The 25,819-nt window shown below is 40.2% G+C and overlaps 1 protein-coding gene and 1 pseudogene across 1 annotated transcript in view; one reads left to right on the top strand and one right to left on the bottom strand.

The window, feature by feature from the left end:
• The window catches only part of ABO6 (DEA(D/H)-box RNA helicase family protein), a 53,816-nt gene extending 52,051 nt beyond the window's left edge, over positions 1-1,765 (bottom strand). The window contains exons 1-2 of the mRNA XM_089144678.1: positions 1,197-1,765; positions 12-166 (exon numbers count right to left, since the gene is read on the bottom strand). Coding sequence (XP_089000804.1) covers positions 12-166; positions 1,197-1,445 — 404 coding nt within the window. The 5' untranslated portion in view covers positions 1,446-1,765. The remainder of the gene's footprint in view (positions 1-11; positions 167-1,196) is intronic.
• A 961-nt stretch (positions 1,766-2,726) lies between these two features.
• LOC149024444 (small ribosomal subunit protein mL103 (rPPR7)-like) lies at positions 2,727-5,080 on the top strand (annotated as a pseudogene).
• The last annotated feature ends 20,739 nt before the right edge of the window (positions 5,081-25,819 follow it).

The raw sequence follows: 25,819 nt of genomic DNA, 5'->3' as shown, positions 1-25,819 counted from the left end.
ATGTTCCTTACCTGTAAAGGCCCATCCTTCTTGCAAGGTTAGAAATCTGCTCATAGTCTCTCCTATCTCTCTTATCTCTAGAAATTATTTCTTGGTCTTTTTCACTGCGTAAAAGCAGGCTGAGTTTCCATTTCCATTCATCAATGTTGGCCACAGATGAAGACATCTAAAACAAGATGAAAAATTTAGAACAAGACACTGCACCTTCTTTTTTATGTTGGAAGGGGGGAAGAAGAGAAACTACACTAGACAGAACATCTGTTTGTGCATCCTTTTGAAGATAAAATCAACAATTTCCAGCTCAAATTAGTGGGTTGTAGAAGTCACTTGAGGGTGATGTTCAATGCAGATCTGCCTAAACTTGATACTATAACAATAAAATAATTTTGGTATTAGAAAAGAATTTAATGAAATCCCAAATAGGTATTCTCATATAACTTCATAGAATCCACTCAGTCTACCTACTTCTGATGTCTAACAAATTCAGTTTTATGACTTTTATCCCATTGGAATTCCTTGATGAATTGATAAAAGTCTCTTTAAAGCACTCCCAATAGAAAGAAAGCAACAAATGAATAACTGGATCTCCCAATAGTAACAAATTTATTCACAACAAGCACAATGTCGAAGTCACACATATGGACAAGAAATGGAGCATCTCCTTGAATCATCTTCCAACTGGAATATATGTAGTAAAGGATTGCTAGGAACTCACCAGCTCATAGAAGCATATTTATTTAAAGATGTGGGAGCATATAAACCAATCATCGGTTTTGGAGGTGCTCTGGATTCAAAACCCCATCAAGTAAGTTAAGCTTCAATAACAAAGTTTAATATTTTCTTTTTTAACCCCAATTTTGAATTTGAAGGTTAAAATCTTTCAAGCCAAGTACCCATCACGTTAAATCAGACTGCTAGTACCTTCTTCTTCCAAAATCCAAATATAAGTTTCTAATGCATATATATTTGTTTTTCCATTAAATGTGACACCGGTTTAGAGTAAAGGCCTCCTTTTATCCACGAAACCCATGGTTACTAAATAAAACATTCTTTCCCAACAAAACGTGAAACTGCAGACAATTACACTTAATTTCAACTAGAAAATGCAAAATTAAAAATATATCAGAGGAAAGATCATTCTTTTCAAGCTAGAACATGAATTTTCTTCAAACAAATTAAGAATACAGCAAAAGAACCTTCTGATTGTCGAAATCGCAATCGTATTCATCGTCTGAAAACTGTTCCATGGCGTATCCCGAGAAACTCCTCTGTCCAGAAACCATGTTCTGTGACAAAATTCCGCTCCCAATTTTGCAACATCTGCCATTTGGAATGGAAGCTCGCAGCAATAAAAACAGAGCATCATCTTTCTTCGTGAACCTGCGACCAGAAAGGGACGACACCGACTTGCCGAAAACCGTAAGAAACCTTATTCTGGAGTGCATTCTGAAACTTCCACACTCATGGCTCCGACCAGAAATCCACCTTATCCCAGTTCGAAGAAACTAGAAAACGAATGCACTGCTTTGGTTTCTTCTACGGATGAATAATTCTGGAGCAGTGGAAGAAAGGATCATTGTTCTTGTATTAATTAAGAGTTTAGCAGTAAAGACAGGTTCAACTTTTCCCTCCTGAGAAGCTGAACCTCAACGTTGCTGGAGAGAGAGATAGGACTTTCTTTTTTTTGGGTTCAGAGACAAAGAGGACCTTGAAACTAGAAGAGTTTCCACTCTCGAGTTTCGCATACAGGCCTCACTCGTTACTGGTAAGGGTGAGCCAGGTACAGATATCCCTAAGGCAGCGCATCAATTTTATTTTTTATTTTTATTTTTTTTATTTTTTATTTTTTATTTTTTTATTTTTTATTTTTTTTTTTTTTTTTTTTTACGCAAGTAAATAGAAATACCCCAACCTTACCACGGGTGGTCGGGGGCAATTAATATTCTCGCCCATCCCAGTAAATTAGAAGCTTTTAATCCTAAATAAGAAAATTTAAATAGAAATGGCAACGTCCGATACAATTTATGCAGCCTATTTCTATTTAAACTGGGCTGAACCGCTGAGGAACATCAAAACTCAAAAACAAGTCTGACGACTCTCAACCTGTTTTTGAATTTTCTATAAAGTAACTTTTAACTGTGTTTTAGGTCTCAACCTGTTTTTTATTTTTCTATAAAAATCATTTTCATCTATTTTTCGTACAATGTTTTTTCTATATGGGGGATGGGAGACATTATATATTGCTGTCAAGGGTCAAATCCACGATCACCTCATTAAAATGTGTTGGCCATACCACTCGAGCAACCTTGCATTGGCATTTTCTTGTGATGGTTCTTAAAACACATGTGACTAGTGGTCAATAATTTGCATTCTTTTATCAAGACTTCTTTGTTTTCCTCCTCATTTCTCTATTCAACCCTGTGAAGCGCCATTCTTGGATAACCCTCACGATAGCCCACTCAAGACCTCGTTGTCAGGCTCCTAGTGAAATCTCATCACTTTAGTGACATTGAAGCTCTAATTGAATCCCACAAGAAGGATCCCAAGATCACTGGAAAAATCTTTCCTTGCCACCTTAATTTGATCTTATGGTCTTGCCAGGAATGACTAATCGAGAAGACTTTTGATCAGATGGATGAGCTTGGCACCAATCAAGTCGTTGTGTGATGGGTATGTTCCAGTTTTGAAAGAAATGGAAGAGAGGATGTAGAGGTTATTGCAATTATATGGCAATCTTTGATTCCCTGTATAAGAATGTTAAGATCGATGAAGTTGGGAAAACCTGGAAGGTAATGGTTGAGAAGGGTTCTCCCAAATGTTTGTGCCGATAATGTGAATATAATTGGCCCATCATGGGGAAACTATAGGATGTCTTGGCTTTGATTGAAGAGATGAGTTCTGCAGGATTGAAGCCAGAGACACCATCAGTTACAATTACCTTTGACCCCCTGTTACTCTAAGCGTGGTTTGATTGAGGAAGCTAAAAATGTACATGACAGCCTCAGAGGAAAATTTTTGTACTCCTAATACTGCAACTCTTAGGACATTTATGTATCATTTATGTAGAAAAGGGGAAATTAACAAGGCCTTTGAGGTTTACAAGGAGAGTATAACTAATATAAGATTCCAAACTTTAGAACAATGAGGCATTTGGTTGAAGGGCTAGTGAAGAATTCAAAAGTGAAGGAAGCAAAAGGAGTAATGAGACTAGATATTAGGCATTTTTGTACTCCTAATACTGTTTGGTTACATGAATCCAGAGATTTCAAATCTATGGATTCATGAATCTAAGAATTATACCCGTTTGGTTGTAAAAGTCTCTAGATTTCATTCACCTTTTTACTCTAAAAACGTGAATCTGTAGATTTAGGGGTAAGGGGTGAAATCCAGAGATTTTAAAAAAGCTAAACATTTGCACATTCACAAAAATCACGTCGACCAAATAGTTTTTTAGGATGAATCCACAAATTTCATTCCACAACCAAACAGACCCTAAATGCATGGAAGAAACTTTAGACGTCTCTCAATTTGGTTGGAGAAAAGGAGGTGGCAACTAATTAATCATTAGAGAGAGATTCTTTTTGGACATTCATGTGTCACTATCATCTGTCACAAGGGTTTATTTCAAGATGGTGATGCAACATGAGTTGGTTTTTTGAAGTGGAGAATGGAGAGTGTGGATGAGTCAATTTTGCCATTCACAATCAACTGTTGCCCCTATATTTGGAGGTGAAACATATATATATTAGTATCAAATATGATCTTCATCGATGTTTGATTTGGTTCGAAGTATGTGGTGGGTATAGATATCGAATGCACACTAGTTGGATCAACTGGTAAGGCTTCAATCGTGGATTGGCGGCTGAGAGTTTGTCTCATCATAAGGGTTATGAGTATGGGTATAATCCCTTAAGACCACTTCGTTTTTTTCTTTTTTGGTAGTTCCCTTTATACCACTTCAAGTTATGAAGAAACCTACTTCTATTATACAAGAAGAAAAAGAAGAAAAAAAACAATTTTTGTGTTTTTGAGTGATTGGAATTTGAAATGACCAAACCATGGAGGAGATTGAGTTTGCAACTATTGATGTGTGTACCTCTAATAAGATTGAGAGCAAGTTGCTTGGGGGTTTGGAATGGAGAGAACCATATAATGTAGGAGGATTTTTTTTTTTTTGGTGTAAACAATTTAGTCACATGGGAAAGTGAAATCACACCCACATGGCCAGGTTTTGGCGCGACTAGTGGCGTGCGTGAATTTTTACAAGAGAAGGGAATATATATATATATGATCCAATAAAGATATTCTTCTTTAATCATTCAGAATTAGATAGACCTATTATTGTAGGAGAAAAGATTGTCTAGTTCATTATTCTTCCAAACTATGAACCTGGCCCAGATATACAGAGAAGAGGAGGATTCGGATCAACAAATATAGATATCCCTTCTACCTCGAACCTGGAAGTTGGAATTGAATTTAGGCAAAGAACTTGTGTCATTACAAGACCACATTGCCAGGAAAGCCTTAGAATTTCCAGATAAACTCGAAGGAGTTACCCAGATAAAATCCTTTATTGGACTAGTTAACCAAGCCAGAGACTTCATTAAAGATTTAGGGAAGACATTAACGTGTCATCTTTATCCTTCAAAATATCTGGTGACGTCATCTTCCTCAGAGAGTGAAACTAATCTATGCGTGGCATCTTCTCCTATCTCTAAAAGAAATGAGTGTGTAAAGGCCTAGAGTCCATACCGATGGAAGGGCAGCATGAGTAAGTCCCGTATTTCCCGTTGGATCAGTTATCTCAAGACCAAGATATTCCAATTTCTTTAAGTCAATCATCAAAGGGATCAAGTCCACCATCTTCCGCCATTATCTTTTTCATCTGCTCGGAGCATCATGTCAATTGACTTGATGTATGCTTCCATCTTTGAGTATCCTTGTATCTCAGCCTGGGCAAATTGTTGGGCTGGATCGCTTTGGACAAGCTGCTGGACCGGTTCTTGGGTTTTCCGGTTTTTATGCTCAAAGGCCTTATGAATCTGGGCCTCATTCATCTGGAGTAGATCTTTTGCCTTGAGAAGACATGTCATTGTATCAAAGTTTTCTCGTTCAAGCTTTTGGGTTTTGATTCTCAAGGAATTAACTTCTTCAACCAGCCTTGAGCACTGGGCTCTGCTAGTATCTAAACCTTTGACCAGGTCTTGCATTTCCATCTTTGTGACGGAGCATTCATCACAAGCAACGAGTGCTCCCTTGAAATCTTTCTGGTTTGCTCTTTCAATCTTCGGATCTTTGTAAAAGTTAACTCCAACTGTCCTTCGAGCACAGTCGAACGCCTATCCCAAATCTACAAATCCTTGGTATAAAGGATTTTTGAAATCTTTAATACACATAGCCACATCAGACCATGATGTATAAACACCAGGCATTTCCCCTTTCATCACCACATAGTAGCGATATCTTGTCTGGGATTTTGATTGTGACATATTCATTTGGTAGCACAAACTGTTCAGTATTCTACTAAGAATACTGAAGTATTATGTAGATATGCATCAGGGATACATAAAAATAAGACCCTTGCTGCTATAGATTTTGAAGTTGAATCATTTATTAAAGGACTTGAAGCATTCAAGTTCTTTCTACAAAATAAGAAGTTTATGATTCGCACTGACTATGATCTTCTTTTGCTAGTCAAGGAATCACTGTTATTAGAAAGTTTAGAAAATGAAGCCAAAAAGATAAATCTTCAGAGAGAAAAGGAATCGGAAGACTTTAAGCAGAGAATTAGAATCATTGATTCTAAAATAGATCAGTGTGGGTAATACTTCAAAAGTAGTTCAATTCAATTAATTGACTGGGGAAAGATTCCTTACCTGGATTCGCTTTCCCTTTTATGAAGTATTCGCAGCGGAAGTCTAGACCCACGTTCTCGCTCAACCACCAAAGCTCTACTGGGGTGATTCCACAATCACTAGGAAAGGGAATGATATCCACAACCCAAATGCCGTGGATTAATGGAATGAAGATCAAAAACGAGGAAAGGAAAAAATTTCCAAGCCTGCGATTCTAAGAGAGAGGGAGAGAGAGATGGAGCCGCCGTTTCTCAGAGATAAATCTCGTGCGAATGAATCACACACTTACTCACTAATGCGGTGGTTACCAAAATATATAACCCTATTTTGTAACCGCCCTAATAGTGAGTTTCCAATATTGCCCTTGGGCATTTAATTTATTAATCATATTAATAAATTCCAACAGCTCCCACTTGTACAAGGGCAAGTGTTAATCTTTCAATGTGTCCCAGACACACTTGTATATCCCAGATATACACATTCAATCTCTCTGCTATGTATTCCAGATACATAGACCTCTTGTGTCCCAAACACACATGTATATCCTAGATATACATATTCAATCTCTCTGTTATGTATCCCAGATATATAGACCTCTTGTGTCCCAGACACACACATGTATATCCCGAGATATACATATATATTGATCTCTTCACTATGTATCCCGGATACATAGACCACCTGTGTCCCAGACACTAATATCCACAAGTCATACTGGCAAAATGGGTTGTGCGACCGGTGATATACCTGCATGCGTGAGCCCCAAACTAGAAACCTTCCCAGAAGGCTAGAATGACACATCACTCATAGAAACAAATCAAATAAGCATTAGTATAACACAATGTCCTAGGTTTATTCAAACTCACCAGACTAAAGGTATCTCGATCCCTCTGAGAGCTCACTTTCTTGTCCTTAAAATGTTCACTACTTTGTAACACATACGATTTGGCGCCAGCAAACACTTTTTAGGGTGCGGTTGAATCAAACATTTCCTTTTGCCCCAGACCATCACTACACTTAGGATTGACTCCTTTCCCGGTAGTGCCCCTTTAGGTCGAATCAATCATGACCATAGGTAACACCCCAAAGTAGCCACATCAACCCTTCGTTTCATGATGTCGTCGAAAGTCACTAAGAACACTAATGGACCATAAGGTCCAGGACTCACACAATGAGAGGAGTAGGGATCCATCCTCTTATTTCCAATGATCGCTAAGCACACATAGTATGATATATGTGCTATGGTGGAGCATTCTATATACAATAGAACGTATGTCCATCTCAACACCATACATGTCTTAGTCTAATCGCAACCTCTTGCGCCTAACCCGAGTTTCTTTATTGTCGCCACCCTAGCGCCACATAAAGTACTCGCACCTGGCTCTTATAGGCAACATGAATAGTGGGAACATTCATGTCGATTCTCTTCACAATAGAGAAACTCATCTTGATTCCAAATCAAGGCGACATCATGATTATGAATTGACCTACACAAAGTCATTCACAATCCGTCTCATCTCTGCTCGCCTCCAAGGCGCCAGAGGCGAATGCTCGTGTGAGTGAGCCATTCTCTTGCCTATTGACATATCTTGTTTTATGCTAAAAGAAACACAATCACACAGAAAGTGAATAAGAATAAATGCTGGAATGAACTCATATTACTCATTAATAAGAAAGTCTCAGTACAAAAATAAGTCACAATCTACGCAAGCCCAATGATTTTACATGAGAAATAAAAACATCCTTGGCTATAGGTTTGGTAAGAGGGTCAGCTACCATCTGACTAGTAGATATGTGCTTAAGTACAACTTTCTTCCTTGATGTAATGTCTCTAACAAAGTGATATCTCAACTGTATATGTTTGGTCTTCCCATGATACTTGGGGTCCTTGACATAGCTAAGAGTTGTCGTACTATCACAGTAGACAAGGGCAGCCTCTTTGGATGTCATCACAATCCCAGTATGTCGAAGGAATCTCCTCAACCAAACAGCCTCTTGAACCGCAGCTGAGCATGCCACATACTCTGCTTCCATGGTCGAGAGGGATATACAAGCATGCTTCTTGCTACACCACGAAATGGCCCTGCCATTCAGCAAGAAAGCATATCCAGAGGTTGATTTGCACTCATCGATGTCTCCAGCCCAGTCGGCATCACTATAGCCAACTAACCGCAAATCCGATCCTTGGTAACACAACATGTAGTTACTCGTTCCTCTGAGATATCTCAATATCCTCTTGACTGCTTTCCAGTGCTCTATGCCTGGGTTTGATTGGTACCGACTAACCAAACCCACTGCATAACAAATATCCGGCCTAGTACACATCATAGCATACATAAGGCTACCCACCGTGCCTTGGAATATGGAACTCTTTCCATCTTGGTTTTCTCCTCTGGAGTCTTAGGACCCATATCAAGGCTCAAATGCAAACCCTTCTCCATTGGAGTATCATATGGTTTGCAGTTGTGCATCTGGTATCTCGTCAAGACATTGTCAATATAGGTCTCTTGAGATAAACCCAGTAATCTCTTTTGCCTATTTCTGACAATCTTGACACCAAGCACATAGCTTGCTTCACCCATGTCCTTCATATCAAATACGGAGGACAACCATTTCTTAATGGTTTCCAATAGCTCCTTGCTATTGCTAGCCATAAGTATGTCATCTACGTACGGTGTCGAAATAACATAATTATTATCGGATCTCTTGGTGTAAACACGGTGGTCTTCCTCAAGCATGGAAAAACCATTTTCCATCACAGCTTGGTGGAAGCGCACATTCCACTGTCTAGATGCTTGCTTTAAGCCATATATGGACTTCTTAAGCTTGCACACTTTGCGCTCAAGTCCATTTGCTTCAAAACCTTGAGGTTGATCCATATAGATCTCTTCCTCAAGTTCTCCATTGAGAAAAGCAGTTTTTCACTCCATCCGATAAAGCTCCAAGTCCAAGCGAGCAACAATGGCTAGTATGAGGCGAATTGAGGCAAACCTAACCACAGGGGGAAAAGTTTCCTCATAATCAACACCCTCTCGTTAGGTGTAGCCCTTAGCCACTAAACGAGCCTTGAATCTCTCAATAGATCCATCCGCCTTTCTTTTGATCTTGAGAACCCAATTGTTCCCAATTGCCTTTTGGCCTGGCGGCAAGTCAACCAAGTCCCAGACATGATTAACTTTCATCGACTCCAACTCTTCCTTTATTGCTTTCAACCATTCATTTGAGCTTGACCCCGCAAGAGCTTCCTACACGCTCTTTGGTTCATGCTCATCGACTGAAGTCATCTCACAGTCGATCTCTTCAGGAGTTACCATGTAGGCTTCATCCTCTATGTCGAAACGTCGACGAGGAACTAGCCCGCGCCCACTACGGCGCAAGTGCATGTCAAATCGCTCACCGTCTAAGGTAGCTATCACATCTGCACTCCCACTCCCACTAGGATCTTCTGGATGAACCCCAGGTTCATTATCCAGAATCTGAATCCCTGGAGTGACAAGACCACTATCTTGTATCTCAAAGAATTCCGATGATTCTTTGTTAACTCCTGAAAGAGATGGAAAATCATTCTCCAAGAATGTTGCATCCCTAGACTCAAGTTCCGTTCTCCTCTCATTCTCATCTAGTCCAATGAAGACATGGCCCTTTGAGGGTTAAGAATATCTCACAAAGATACACTTTCTTCCTCTGGGTCCAAGCTTTCCATATTGGTGAGAAGTAGAGTGAACATATGTTGCACATCCCCATGCGCGCAAGTAACTCAAATCTGGCTTCCTTCCGGTCCACAACTCATATGGTGTGGAAGGAACCGATTTGGTTGGAACTCTGTTGAGGATATAGGCCGCAGTCAGCAAAGCATCTCCCCAATAAGAGATGGGTAGCTTTGCCTGCGCCATCATGGATCTCACCATGTCTAGCAAGGTTCTATTCCTCCTCTTAGCAACCCCATTTTGCTGTGGAGTCCTTGGAATAGTAAGTTGTCTAGATATCCCCTTTTCATCACATAACCCTTTGAACATATCGGAGAGATACTCTCTACCTCTATCCGTTCTAAGAGTTTTAATCCTTTTATCTAACTGATTCTCAACTAAGCTCATGAATTTCTTAAAAACATTCCAAAGCTTCTAACTTATAAGAAATTAGATAAATGTGACCATACCGTGTATAGTCATCTATGAATGTGATGAAATAAGCTGTCCTTTTCTAGTATGCACATTCATGGGTCCACACACATCTGAATGAATAAGTTCTAAAGGAAGAGAGGCTCTCAAAGCCTTTTTAAATGGTTTTCTAGTTGCTTTTCCTGCTAGACATGACTCACAGGTTGGCAAATCAGATAGTGAACCTTGGCCTAAGAGACCTTCTCTTGCCAACCTATTCATCCTATCTAAGCCAATATGTCCTAGTCTAGCATGCCACAAATTAGAATCAATACACATAGTATTTTGGCAAACAAAAGCACTACTAGAATTAAATGAATAATCAATTGTATCCAATACAATGAAACCATTCAGAAGAAAACCATAACCATAAACTGTATCACCCAGATACAAAACCAAAGAATTGTTTTCAAATACAACTCCAAAAAACCATGTCTCATAAACCATTATTGCTTTTGTTCCCATCTCTGTTACTTTGCCTAGACCACTGAGGTTGAGCTCTCTCCTTCTTGCGCTTGAAGCCTGCACCCTTACTAGTGGTTGCTTCCGCAACAACTACTTCAGTGTGAGGGACATCGGCCAACATCCGATCCTCCTCTAGCTCAAGGTGCTTGGTAGCTTGATCAAATGTCTTGACCTCATCAGCATGAGTCAAGAAGATCTTCATATGCTCCCAAGACTTAGGCAATGACCTGATGACTGCAAACTTGCTCTTCATCAGTCTTTTGGCGCCCACATGCGCTCAACTCACTAATCATGTTGGACATGATGGTTATATGCTGCCTCATGGTGTGACCCTGGTGCATCTTATAACCATCAAATGTGAGTCTGAGCTGGCGGCCTCTTGTGGTGGAAGTCCCTTTATACTGGAACTTCACAGCCTCCCACAAAGACTTTGCAGTCCTATGCTTCTCAAACCGAAGCATCAGGTCATTCCTCATGGTGCTTAGGATACTAATCCTAGCTACCCGATCTTTCCTCTTCCAGGCATTGTAAAGCTCAAGGTTCCTGCTATACTGTGCAGTGGTACCTTCCTCAGGTGGGGACATGGTCTAGTTTACGGTTTCCAAGCATGTTCTATTCTTCTAGGAGATACTGCACCTTTCGGTGCCAAATGTCATAATACCTCTCATTCGGTTTATCTCCTTTCGCGAAGTTAGCAACAATGCTCTTGGTAGCAGCCATTTATTCTAGAGACATTACATACTAGGATGAGTTCAACTATTCTAGCATAAAACACAACTCAAGCAACATCAAATCACACTAGCATAGTCAACCTAATGGGATAAGCACTTAAACCAAAAGAAATGCTAAAAAACATTCAATCAAATCCTCATGCAAACCCACATAAACTTATACACGAGCTTCATTCTGTGCAAGAAACATGATTGAAAGACCCATATATAAAAAATAGTTTTATTAAAATAAAACATGCAATCATGTTAAAGCTATGAGGTGGTTCACACAGAACACTTCTACCTCATTAGCTCCCACTAGGCCCCATTAGGCCCTCAATGCCCAAACACCACACAAATTGTCGGGCCATTGGTGTCCCATGAAGTTAGAAACACATTACTGAATTGGACAGACCAATATCCAAAAAAATCCATCTCCCAACGGATGCCGTCTCATGCGGCCGCGGAAATTCCGTCCGGCATTTTGTGACCAGACGGATGATCGTCTGCCCAGACGGAAAATCCGTCTGGCCGGCGTTTTCACTGCCGGCGGCGTTTTTGGGATTTTTCATGAACGAAATTTTTCCAAAAAAAACGGTAAAACACGTTTTTTCACTCAAAAAATCATCCAAAAACACATGAAAAAAATCCAACAATAAATTTTAAACAAAAAATTATCATCATGGATTATCAATTCATGCAAATCTTCATTAGGGAAATTCACAAGGATCTCCCACTCGGATCCGAACCAAAATAAGGGTTTCCATAAACCCTATCAATTCTCCCATGGGTTTCGTATTAAACCCTGGATTCTCCGTAAACCCTTGATCCTCCCATTGGATCCATACAATAAAATTAAACAATGGGGAGGAACAAAAAAAACGTGGGAACCAATTGCTTTGATACCAATGTGGGTAATACTTCAAAAGTAGTTCAATTCAATTAATTGATTGGGGAAAGATTCCTTACCTGGATTCGCTTTCCCTTTTATGAAGTATTCGCAGCGGAAGTCTAGACCCACGTTCTCGTTCAACCACCAATGCTCTACCGGGGCGATTCCACAATCACTAGGAAAGGGAATGATATCCACAACCCAAATGCCGTGGATTAATGGAATGAAGATCAAAAACGAGGAAAGGAAAAAATTTCCAAGCCTGCGATTCTAAGAGAGAGGGAGAGAGAGATGGAGCCGCCGTTTCTCAGAGATAAATCTCGAATGAATCACACACTTACTCACTAATGCGGTGGTTACCAAAATATATAACCCTATTTTGTAACCGCCCTAATAGTGAGTTTTCCAATATTGCCCTTGGGCATTTAATTTATTAATCATATTAATAAATTCCAACAATCAGCTTGAAGCTTTGACTAAAAGATTATTTGGATTATAAGTGGAGAAACTCCTATGCCAAATCGAGATTATACCACTGCAATTGAAAGATTGCAAGATTATACTGGCCAGCTTACTGTAGATAATGTGGGAATCACTAGATATACTGCAGCAGGAATACCACATAGGATCATTATTGTCCAAAATAATATTATCCTAGAATTATTAAAGATAATTTCAGAGAAAATCTCAAAGATCCCTCCTGTAGATTCTAGTAGAAATAGCCAATTGGCTGCAAATTTAAGCAGTTAGTTAGACTCCCTTAATGCTTCTCTTAGAAACTTAAAGGTAGACGGGGAAAAAACAACATTAAAAGGAGATTTCATAAGTCCTGCTAACTTAGTTGGGTCAACCATAACCGGCTTTTGCCGCAGTTGGGTCAACTGTGTATATATATATATACACACACATACTAGTTAGAAAATGTACGTGCAAATGCGCGTCACCTTTTGTGCTCTTTATGCAATTGATGGAGCTATAAGAAAAGTGATAGAGTTTTTAGTAAAAATACTATAAAACTATTTATAGTTATTCAGTTACCAATCCTAGTTTTCATTCCACAACTTATTTTGGACAATAATTACCATGTACTCCTTGTATTGATTTATGTTAATAGAGGAAAAATGGGAATGAAAATCAAAACCAAACAGGGGGAAGAAAAGGGAAAAAAACATGGGGTCCCGGAGGAGAGAGGTTGGGGTGATGGCCCTAATATACCCAAAAACCCCAATATGTTGGGCCCATAAGATTAGGTTCCTGATTCAGGACCTTGATTTTTCCCCCCCCCCCCCCACCTCTCCATCTTAGGATTTAGGAAAGTAAGAACACATTTCGAACCCCTTTCCCCCCACCTTATCCAAGAAAGCAAAATGTACCCAAAATAGAAGAAGATACTTGAATCGTGAATGCACTAGGCAAATCGAAGAATCAATCATGTTAAGCATTGCTTTAGTGTATTCACACATTAGAACAACAAAAATCACCGTCCACACTATGAGATTGGCTTAACCTTATACTAAAATAAATATTCAATAAAAAAGGAACAAAATTAAAATTAAAATGTACTTCTTGGGGTTCTCTCTTTTTTTTTTTTTTTGCTGCAAAGGTACTTTTAGAGAAGGCTGCTGCTACTGCCACTACTTTTTGCTTGCAAACTTTGTCCCAAACTTGATAAATAAAGACTGTGAATCCAATATATGAAACACTAGTAATGATATCTAATTGAAAATGTGTAATTTGTCAATTTGAATCTAGTAAATAGGGGAGGTGAGAAAACAGAAGACTTGTGACCTATTTCCAAACGTGTTCAATACTCCGATATTTGGGATTTTAACAAAGAAAAAAAATTGACGGATAAGCTCCAAAGATTCATAGCATTGAATTTGAACATTATAAAGAATAGTTGATCCCACAAATTCTTGTATATATGTTTACTTATAAAAAATATTACTGTACAAGATGCAAATGGAAGTGGAAGGTATGTATCCCTTAGCAATTGCTTGATAGATGCACACATATTATCCTTAAAATTTTCTTTTCAGTAAGTTCAAAACGAAAGCTTTCTAATTAATTAACCAAATAGTATATATGCCTCAAATGATATATATACCCTGATAAATCAAAGATAAAGTATAAGAATATTCCACCCACACAGTAGAAAATCAAGTATCTAATAGTATGGTAAGATGAGAGAGTTCAAAGCTTAGGAGATATGCTTTCTTGGAGGTAATTAGCCCTCAAGTATGCTGCTAACACCAATTTTTATTTTTTATTTTTGGTAATGAAGTAACAGAATTATGAATGAAGGTTAAAAGAGAATAGGAAGACATGTGCAAAAGAATTAAGAAAAGGCCTATTAAATCCAAAAACTAAAAAGTTGTATGAAATTGCACATTCGCCTCTAATGGCTGCCATCTAAAATATTCTCATCCTTATAACATTCACTTGTTAGCTTACAAATCACAAATGAATGGTATAAAATAATTGTTTGTAACACCATCTAGTCATGGGACAGTGGGACACAAATACTATCCATGGCTCACAAATAAAATTATCAACAAATAAAAATAACTAAAGAGTCTACAAATGTTATGAATTGAGTTTCTTGTCTCCACATTCGCCTTGTCATAGAGGTCCAACTTCAATTCAAAAAGATTTGTATTTGCACCAATAATAGCAGAGGAAGTGAAAATTTCCTCTTGTTCAAGGTTAACTTTAACATTTGTTGACTTTGCCAAATTGTAAGATAAACTTTAATCCAGAATTTTTTCCTACTTCACCCCAAGATGACTACCAAAAAAAAGAAATTGATTAGTAATAAGAATAGTCAAATAACATTATGCATAATTATAATCATAATAAATTTGGTATTAAGCAAAAATACCACAAGGAGCAAACGATACCACCCAAAATGAGGACAACATATAAGGAGATGAGAAAAATATTTAGGAAAGTATATTGGGTAATCTCTACCACCTGGGGCACCGTGACTAAATATTTTCACTCAAAAGTAATTTTTAATTGTCTAAATTCAATATTCTAAGAATTCTCCTCTTAAATAGAAAATGGCAAAGAACGAGTTGCCCGAATGAGAAGAAAGAAGCAAAGAGCGGATACTTACTTGTGATTCTGAGAATAAGTTGCTTGAATTCAAAGAAAATTCACTTGAACTTGATGAATCGCGAGAAGTAGGAACCGGAAACTTCAAAGCAACAACAATTTCTGAGTAAGAAGCAGGCGCGGAAGTGAAAAAACCAAATGAGGTTGGGGTTTTTTTTTATAGGTTCAAAATTCAAATGGACGAATGAGATTGAACTCCATCAACGAACAAAATCATACGCCGGTTCGAATAGAACGAACGAACGACCCAAATTAAAGATCATCAATAGTTTGTAATCGCTGACGGTTCGAAGATTTTAGTAATGATGATGAAAATTTGAGACACGACGGTTCGAAGAACAAGATAAAATGTTAGCGCCTCCTTGATTGCCATGTGACGCATTTTGCACAAAGAACGAGGAGTTCAGACGGCTCGACGGCAACTCGTTGGAGGTAGGTGTCAGGAGCATTAAATGCGAAGATATCATAACATGGAAAGACTTTTCATCTCTAGTCGAGTTTGGTAAAAAAGCAAACCAGACCAAGCATTCAAGGGCGTTGCTCGAACGCTCAGTTTGTGGGGCAAATGATACGAAGAAAATTACACCGAACCCATTGAACCGGGTTTGCACTCTCAGTTCGGTTGGACCATAATTAGGACCCACTTTAACCTAATCTTACGATCATATGAGGGCGCTGCATTATTGTTACCAGTCACAAATGACCTCCCGAATCCTGCGGTAGATGGAGCTAACTTATAGGAAGCAACTATTGTCAAGGCGGAGAGGGAGTCGTGCTAAAGTCGGTAACTATCTGCACCCCTGAACATCCAGGAGGAACCCTACCATCGGACGGTCATCCACAAAGATCATGAACTCATCTTACGGTTGAGAATTGGAGGTAAAGTCTATATAAACAAGCGACCCCTCACTCTAGAGGTATCTGAATCGTTTCCTTGATATTTGTATTCGTGTTTAAGCTCTGCATCTAGCCAGAGCTCTGTGATCAATTCAGCGACTGACTTAAGCTTCGGAGGTGGCCTCCCGACTCCCAGCGGTTGGGCCACATCTAACCCTCTTTTGTAGGTCATCTTCATATTCGTGGAGGCTTAATGATTTCTGGACGCATCATTTGATACCGTCTGTGGGAAACGCTTCAAGAAGTCATGGTAACTAGATCAGCAGCAGCGGCTGCGGCAGCTCAACGAGACTCAAGTATTCGTCCTTTAGATGGAAATGATCCAGCGGATATACCTGAAGGAAGTCGAGGTCGAGAAGTCCATGAGGATGGAGGATTAGGAGGTAATGAACCTCTAAACCCTCCTAATCCTCTCCAACAGCAACTGGAACAAATGCAGATCCAGTTCTTAGAGATGCAGCAGACACTTTGTACATTGGTCAGGCAGGTGGTTGCTCCCCAGGCTCCTGATCAAGTGGAGGCAAGAAGATGTGCGGGAGAGAGGCATATGTGCTCATACCTCCGGTAAGAACGCATTCTCATGAAGGAGATAAACAACAAGACGAAGGCTAAAATTATGGCCAGAACGATCAGAGGGATCACCAAGGTCGAACTCGAGGATTAAGAAATTGGGAACTACCCATGAGAGATGATTGACATGATAGGCTGCAGGCCAGCTGAACCGGAACAATGACGAGGTTACGAAGAGGAGTTCGCACTCACTTGCCGACTTCCAAACATTCGGGAAGAGGAACCATTCAGACAGAGGATGGGCGATCGTTACATATTGGTTGAGAGCTTGCTAACATAAATCAGAGATTGGGATAACTTTCCCGAGAGCGAAGGGCTGATGACATCTATTCGATCATCAGAAAAACTCCATTCGTGGAGGCTATTGCCGAGTTCGAGTTTCCACACAACTTTCGGCTCCCAACATTTACTTCATTTGACGGTTCGGGAGATCCCATAGCCCATATCAGTTACTATCAGCAAACTATGGTAGTAGCTGGAAACTCTGATGAAATTCTTTGCAGAGTATTCAGTTCCTCCCTAATCGAGGCAGCGCAGAAATGGTTCTCGAACCTCCCTTCGGGAAGAATCTTCGATTTTGAAGAACTTGCCCAAAAGTTCATTGGACGTTTCTAGAGTGGCATCTAAATCAAGAAGACGGAGGAAACGCTCTTCACAATCAAGCAACGAAAGAACGAATCAGTTTGGGAGTACCTGAAGAGATTCAATAAAGTGACCATGGAGATAGAGAATCTAGATGAGCAGGTGGCCAAAACTGCTCTATTCACTGGGCTTACTAATCGGAAGCTAATGGAGTTACTACTTCAGGATATGCCATCCACCTACTCAGAATTAGTGCAACGATGTCATAAATAGGCAGAAGTGACAGAAATACTTGACGCACGGCAGGGTGAGCCCAAGGTTTCTAGCAAAGAACCAAAGGTTCCCGAAAGGAGCCAAAAGCATAAGTAGCCCAATCATGATCGGGCAAGGAAATCGCGTTCAACCTGGAGGAGGCGATCACCCAATCAAGATGACTACACGGCACTAAATGCTCCCCGATCGAAAATCTTGAAGCAAATCAAGAATCAGGACATTTTGAGATGGCCGCCAAAAATAATAGCAAAAACGGGAGAAAAGAATATGGAGAAATATTGTCGTTTTCACAAAGATTACGGGCACTATACAAATGAGTGTAGACACCTGAAGGCGGATATCAAAAGATTGATAAATCAGCGGCACTTGGCTAGCTTTGTGAAAGGTTGGGAAAACGAGCAGAGGTCGACCGTTGAGAAACAGGATCGTTCGATAAGCAGGGAGCGTCGAGTCGAAGCTCCTAAACCGAGAAAAGGGAAGGAGGTGGTCGGACCTAGCCGATCCCCTATCCTTACTATATTTGGAGGTTCCGAACCCGAATCCTTATGAAAGCTAAAGGCGAAGTCCAAATTCATGGTATCAGGAGAATCTTAGAAGAGGAAGAAAGTAGAAGAGAATCCTATCACGTTAGGAGAAGAAGACGAACGGGGCATGTGCATACCTCATGACGACGCAATAGTAATCAAAGTCGAAATTGGATGACGAGAGGTGCACAGAGTCCTGGTCGACACAGGATCTTTGGCCGACCTCCTGTCTTAAGAAGCTTATCAAAAGCTAAAAGTCGAGGAAAATCTAATGAAGCCATCATCCACGCATCTTTACGGGTTCGCTGGTTTGTCAGTTGTGGCAGAAGGATCGGTCCAGTTGGACCTTTAGGTGGGGAATTTCCCAAAGGAATCCACTATTCAAGTAAATTTCCTGGTAGTTCGGGACCTTCATGCTTACAATGTCATTCTTGGCAGGCCTTCATTAACGAAGCTGGGTGCGATAGTTTCGTCGAGGCATATGAAGATCAAGTTTCCAACCGAAAAGGGAATCAGTCAGGTAACTTCGGATCAGAAGCTTTCCCAACAATGCTATGTTGCATATCTCAAAGATAAAGTTGGACCTAAAAAGGCCACGGCCTTACCAATTGAAATAAGAGACGATCGGGATGAGGACGCCATGCAAAGACCCGAACCCATGGAAAAGTTAGAACGAATCCTTTTGTAGCCAGGAGATGAAAGGAAAGCAACCCATATTAGGTCTGAGCAACTAGAAAACTTCAAGGAAGAACTAACGGTTTTCCTTCGGGGAAACATTGATGTGTTTGCATGGTCAGCTGATGACATGCCATGTATAGACTGAGCGGTAGCCGAACATAAGCTCTGGATCAACCAGAACGCCAAGCATATGATCCAGAGAAGACGAAACTTCTTGATAGAAAAACATGAAGGAATCAGAGGAGAAGTTGAGAAGCTTAAGAATTCGGGTTTCATTGAAACCATAGAATGCCCTACGTGGTTGGAAAATGTCGTGATGGTAAAGAAGTCGAATGGGAAGTGGAAAATGTGTATGGCTTACACATATCTCAACAAGGCATGCCCCAAGAACTGTTATCCGCTTCCCCGAATAGATCTTTTGATCGACGCAACCACAGGATATGAAACATTGAGTTTCATGGATGGATTAATCAGGATACAATCAAATCCTGATGAGCAAGGAAGATGAGAGATTAATAGCTTTCATGACCGATTAGGAAAGTTATTTTTACAAGGTCATGCCATTCGGGTTGAAAAATGTAGGGGCTACCTACCAAAGAGCAGTGAACAAAATCTTTAGTGATCTGATCGGGAAAAATATGGAAGCATATGTAGATGCTATGCTAGTAAAAAGTCTCCAACGGGCAGGGTACATTGCAGATCTCAAGGAAGTATTTTATGTTTTAAGAAAATACCATATGAAGCTGAACCCGGAGAAATGCGCCTTCGGAGTGTCTTTAGGGAAATTCCTAGGGTTTATGGTTTCCCAAAGAGGAATCAAAGCAAACCCAGTCAAGATACAAGCCCTGATCAACATGGAACCTCCAAAGACCATTCGGGATGTGAAATGTCTAACTGGGTGAATAGCTGCATTAACCCGATTCATTTCACAATTGGGAGAAAATTGCTTACCTTTCTTCAAAGCCCTAAAAGATTTAAGGGGAAGTAAAGAGGTTCGATGGATAGACAAATGCCATAAGGCATTTGAGGAGCTGAAGAAAAGGCTCGGGCAGCCACCCTTACTCTCTCGACTTGAGAAGGGAGAAACCTTACAAGTATACTTAGCAACTTCACAATCGGCCGTAAGTGCGATCCTCATTAGAGAAAAAGAAAAAAGCAGTGGCCTATTTACTATGTCAGTCATGTACTCTTGGATCCGGAGACAAGATATTCCGAGATCGAGAAGCAGGCGTTGGCACTTATGATAGCGGCCCGAAAGTTAAGACCATACTTCCAGGCTCATGTGATTGAGATATTGACTAACTTCCCTCTGAAAAAGGTTTTGTTTAAACCCGATTTATCTGGAAGAAGGGTTATATGGTCGGTAGAATTGGGGGAATTCCAGGTGGATTTCAAACCTCGAACCGCTAAAAAAGCACAGGCCCTGGCCGATTTTATAGTGGAATCCACGACCCTGATTGAGGAAGAAAACGAACCTACCCTGTCAAGTATGTGGCATATATATGTTGATGGTTCTAGTAATAAATATGGATCGGGGGCGGGCGTCTTGTTAAAAGTCCAGGAGGTTTTCTCATCCGATATGCTTAAAGTTCGGATTCAAGGCAAGTAACAACGAGGCGAAATACGAGGCTTTCATCGTAGGGCTTCAACTCGCTAAAGCTTTGGCAGTAGCGGAAGCAATTATATATAGTGATTCCCAACTCATAGTCAACCAAGTGGAAGGAGAGTACGGGATAAAAGAGCCTCGATTACAAAAGTACTAAGAGCTGATCCGAACCCTCCGAAAAGAATTCAAAGATGTTAAGGTATGTCAGATACCCAGGAAGGAGAATACTATAGCGGATGAACTTTTCAGGTTGGCCAATGCTAAGGAAAAAACCTTAGAACCATCGGTCTACATTGAGGAATTGAGCTTCCCGAGTGCTAAGGCGGATAGAGTATCTTATATAGAAAGTAAAAGATGTTGGATGGACCCGATCGTCGAGTATATTCGCGATGATAAACTTCCCGAAGATTTAAAAGAAGCTCGATCCATTAGAGTTTGTGTAGCAAGATTTACTATTCAGCATGGGAGGCTATACCGAAAGTCCTTTGCTGGACCTTTACTTAGGTGTATTGGACTAGAAGGAGCCAAAACTGCCTTGGCAGAAGTTCACAAAAGGAATTTGCGGAGGACATATGGGTGGTCAAGCCCTAGCACATAAAATCCTCCGGCATGGGTTATATTGGCCCAAGATACAAGAGGATGCCATGAAGTACGTTCGGTTTTGCAATCAATGTCAAGTACATTTGAACGTGCCAAAGTTGCCTGCCACAATCCTTACGTCAATCCTTAACCGAATTCCATTCGCAATGTGGGGAATTGACTTAATGGGAAAGTTCCCGAAAGCATCTGGAGGAAGAGAATACCTAATCATTGCAATCAATTATTTCACCAAGTGGGTAGAAGCAGCTCCTTTGGCCTCAATCATAGAGAAAAAGATGGAAAAATTCATGCTGGAGTCAATCATCCACAGATTTGGGATCCCAAAGATACTTGTAACCGATCACGAAATACAATTTGTGAATCCCCAGTTCGAGCTCTTCTGCAACATTTATATGATCGAAAACCGAATGTCATCAGTAGCATATCCTCAAAGTAACGGCCAAGTGGAGATGACAAACCGAACATTGCTGAATGGAATAAAGAAAAGGCTCGAAGCCAATAAAACTTTATGGGCGGAAGAATTACTGAATGTCCTCTGGGCATACCGAACCACTGTCCGGACACCCACTGGAGAAACTCCATTCAAATTAACGTATGGTTCAGAAGCACTAGCGCCGGTCGAGGTAACGGCAGGAACCCTTCGGGAAAGAGAATTTGAAGAAAAGGCGAACGAACAAGGTTTGTTAGATAGCCTCGAGTTATTGGATGAAGTGTGTGCAAAAGCGATTGCTCGAACTCAGCAATATCATCAGAGGATAGCCTCTCATTATAATGCTCGAGTAAGACACCAACAATTCCGAGTAGGAGATTTGGTTTTAAGAAATACTCTAGCATCATACTGGCATCATCAAAGGAAGCCGGACCCAGCATGGGAAGGACCATATATGATTATCAAGCAAGTGGGTTCGGAAGCTTATAAGTTAAAGCATTTGGCAACTAAACGCGAGCTTGACCGATTGTGGAATGCGAAACATTTGAAAAAATATTTTTCTTAAGTCATTCAAGTTATATCAATTTTGAAGTAGAGGATCTACAATTATTTAATGCAAATTTTGGATTTTGACTACCAAATCTTTTGATTGGGGGACACATATAAGCATAAAGAATGATATTTAGAATAAAAAGGCTTCGGGTAGCACCGAATGAGACCTTTGAACGCCTAGAAAAATTCCCAGGAATTTTAAAGGCTTTGGGTAACACCGAATAACACCTTTGAACGCCTAGGAAAATTCTAAGGAATTTACTAGGTCCAAGGCATCGGGTAACACCGAATGAGACCGTTGAATGCCTCGAAGAAAATTCTGAGGAATTTTCTAAGGTAAAGGGCATCGGATAACACCGAACAGAATCTTCAAACGCCTAAATTTCCTAGGTAAAAGGCTTCGGGTAACACCGAATGGGACCTTTGAACGCCTAGAAAAATTCTAAGGAATTTACTAGGTCCAAGGAATCGGGTAACACCAAATGAGACCTTTGAATGCCTCAAAGAAAATTATGAGGAATTTTCTAAGGTAAAGGGCATCGGATAACACCAAACAGAACCTTCGAACGCCTAGGATTTCCTAGGTAAAAGGCTTCGGGTAATCGAATGGGACCTTCAAACGCCTAGAAAAATTCTGAGTTTACTAGGTACAACGCTTCGGGTAACACCAAATGAGACCTTCGATGCATTCTAAGGAATTGTTAGACCAGTCAGGTTGAAAGACCAATAATTGAGTTCGGCCAATCTGACTTCTCGAAGGGTGAAAGACACTTGTCACAATCGGGCAATATTAAGACAAAAAGTTCTTTTTATTTAATGATTGAAGCACTCCGTTAGCTCCCTCCAACCATGGAATGAAGAATTCCATACCCTTCGTTTGGCAACAAAACTTCATCTTTGGTCGCTGCGAAGAGTTCTGTAAGCTCCTGCCAACTAAGGGTAAGAAGAACGAAGAATGTGACGAACGACGAACCCTAGACCCTATCCTCCTCGTTTGTGGAAGAAAGATTGGTGTCTGAGAGCCTGGCATTTGGGACGGCTTCTTCTTCTTCTACCTCTTCCTCAATCGGGGACATGGGTGGAGAATCGTCAAGATAAAGCGTAATGTCTGGATCGGGAATAGGAGGATCTACCACGTCTTCGGCCCAGTCGAGAAGGGGAAGCTGTAATTTGGAGAAGACTTCGAGATGGCAATGTTTCTGATAAGGAGCCGTATGAAAATTCGGGTCCCTCTTCAAAATAGATTTGAAAACCTCATTCTAACCATCTCGATAAGCCTGAGTATTGAAAATGTCCAACAAGTTATAAAAAGGCTTACTGTTCAAGTACTTGAGGATGCAAGTTGTCACATCCACCCAGCCGGTACCCTATTTGGCATACCCGGAATGTGATCCACAGTCCAAGGATCAAGAATTGAGGGACCATGCCTCCCACATACACGATAACACAATCATGAACAATAAAAATTAAGGTAAAAGCAACAAATAATAGATATCATGAATAAGATAAGATTCAATTTATCGAGTGCCAGAACTAGATAATATCAATGTATAAGTGTAATCATAAAGATGAGATAATAAGTGAAAATCACTCTCTTAGAGCAGCGGAAATGTAATAATAATCAAGTTAGTTACAATCCCATGTTTTTAAAAAAAAAAAAATTCAGAGAAAGTTAATTACATATCCAAATGTTCCATAATAAACCAGGGAAATGGGGCACTAGACAAGGGTTTCTTCTATCCTAATGATCGTCTCCTCATAGGTGTGGACGAAGAAAGCCCAGCTCTGCCGCTCCCGCACAATAGTGGGGCTAACCCTGGTACGAAGAGTAATCCTCTTCGGCACCAAAACTCTAATCTTCACCGAACCTACCAACCGGAGGGTAGTATGAGGAATCAAAGTCCGTCTCGAAGAATGTGCCATCAGAGTCTTCAGTACCTGTAGGATAATCTAACAACATTTGCACAAAAGGAATGAGTTCAAAAAACTCAGCAAGGCAGTTATTCCATAATTTAACATCATACACAAAATACAAATCATAACATAATGCAATGTGACATGAGACATGTGATGCAAATATTATTCTAACTCTATGAATGCTAGTCTCTATGGTAGACATGCTTTAAGTCATAGCACCATACTTCTTTGGGTTGTCAGTCACTCTCCTTCAACCCATTCCGTATCTTGGGATTGCCGTGGTAATTGGGTAGAGTCCTCTCAAACCATGGTAAGGGAAATTGGTCACCGCTCTCTCACGTCACCATTTGGTATAAGTATTGGCGCATGTCACAGTAAAGCCTAGCCCAATGCAAGTCATCTACTCAGTCGTATCAAGTCAGATCTAGATATGTCCATTCCTTGCCCTTGGCGATCCTTTCCGGTATCCTTCACACTAGAGTCAGCGTAATCCCAGATTACGGACTCATCAACCCTATTGGTCATCCACAAATACTAAACGGGAAGCTCTCACGTCCTCTCACGGGTTGGTTACCGGTCTTGAGCGCCCGTGAGCCCAAGTCTAGCTATTTGCAACCCTACCAATAAATGGCCCATTTCGGGTATCCGTAGCATGGTTTATGTCCTCTCCCGGGTTGGTTACCGGTCTTGAGTGCCCATCAAACCATACACTACCATGGGTCGTTCTGTCTCAATGCCCTTTCGATTCGGGTCTGACACGACAAGGACAATCCTAGCCACACAACTGGACAATCCTATGTATGTCATCCAATAACTCGGGAAAGTGTCGATAGGCACCTTCGGAGAACATCCCATACTATTCCCTCCGATGCCCAAGGACAGGAGCGTCAATAGGACACTCCCCAATCCCAAGTTATACTTAGGCAATCACATATTCAAGTCCATCATTTCTCATTCATTCAATACATCTTCATGATAAGAGTTAAATCATAATATCGAATTGATCCATCATGAATATAAATAACAAGAGTAATAAACCATTCTAACAAGAGTATAAGAAATCACAATACTACTGTTCTAAAACATGTATAATAGTCCTATAATAATTAAAAGCAATTAAGAGACTATGTTCTTTAAGTATAAGCACCAAACATATGTTTATGGAGATAACCATCCTTACCTTAGGTTGAGTTGATGATGAATCGAGAATTACCAAGAAATGGCCCAAAAGTAATGTTAAGAACCTAAACAAACATCAATAATAAGTTAGAGAAGCAATCGGAAAGATTGGATGTTAAACGGGTCAAAACTGGCTAAGGTTGTTGTCAGCAACAACTTTGGTCGATGGTCTTTGGTCGATGGCATTGACCAAAGAGGATCGACCAAAATGTCTTCGGGACATAATAGTGGGTTTTGGGGGTTTTGATCTGAGATTGGTCTTCCGGGGTTCGGATCGATCCGGAACTTGGAGGAATGCTTAAGAACAGTATGGGGACACTACAAATCAAGGAATTAACATAATCCAATGGTCTAAATAGAAAGCCCCAAATTGAGCTACTAAGTTCAAGAGACAAACATCATAGCATGAATTGAAATTGATTTGCATTGACATTGAAAAGGCATGCATTAGCTAAGGGAACTTATAGAAATTCGATTAGGATCATATGCTAGTGATAAACATGTACATAGCATACTATATACCTCAGTTTTGTACAAGATGGCATGATGTTAAGAAGAAAATCAAAGAATGTATATGCTAGGCTTGAAATGGGGGCATAGCATCAATAGATAGGTAAGAGGATCATAGGTTAAGCAAGAGTGGACACTTGGAGTGATGGTTGCAAGGTTGCAGCACCATCTCCAAGGTCTCAACAACAAGAGAGGGATAGAAAAGAATAGAAAAAGATAGAATAGAGAGTGGAATGATGAATCATACCTTGTAGTTGTAGATGGAGAAAAGAAACAATGATTAACAATGAGTTTTGGTGGAGTCT

This window comes from Hakea prostrata, chromosome 2 (genome assembly GCF_041222555.1).
Source record: "Hakea prostrata isolate BN-2017 chromosome 2, UWA_Hpros_2, whole genome shotgun sequence".
In the NCBI taxonomy this organism is placed as follows: Eukaryota; Viridiplantae; Streptophyta; class Magnoliopsida; order Proteales; family Proteaceae; genus Hakea; species Hakea prostrata.
Note: the sequence above shows the minus strand (reverse complement) of the source record. Positions and strands in the feature narration are given on the sequence as shown.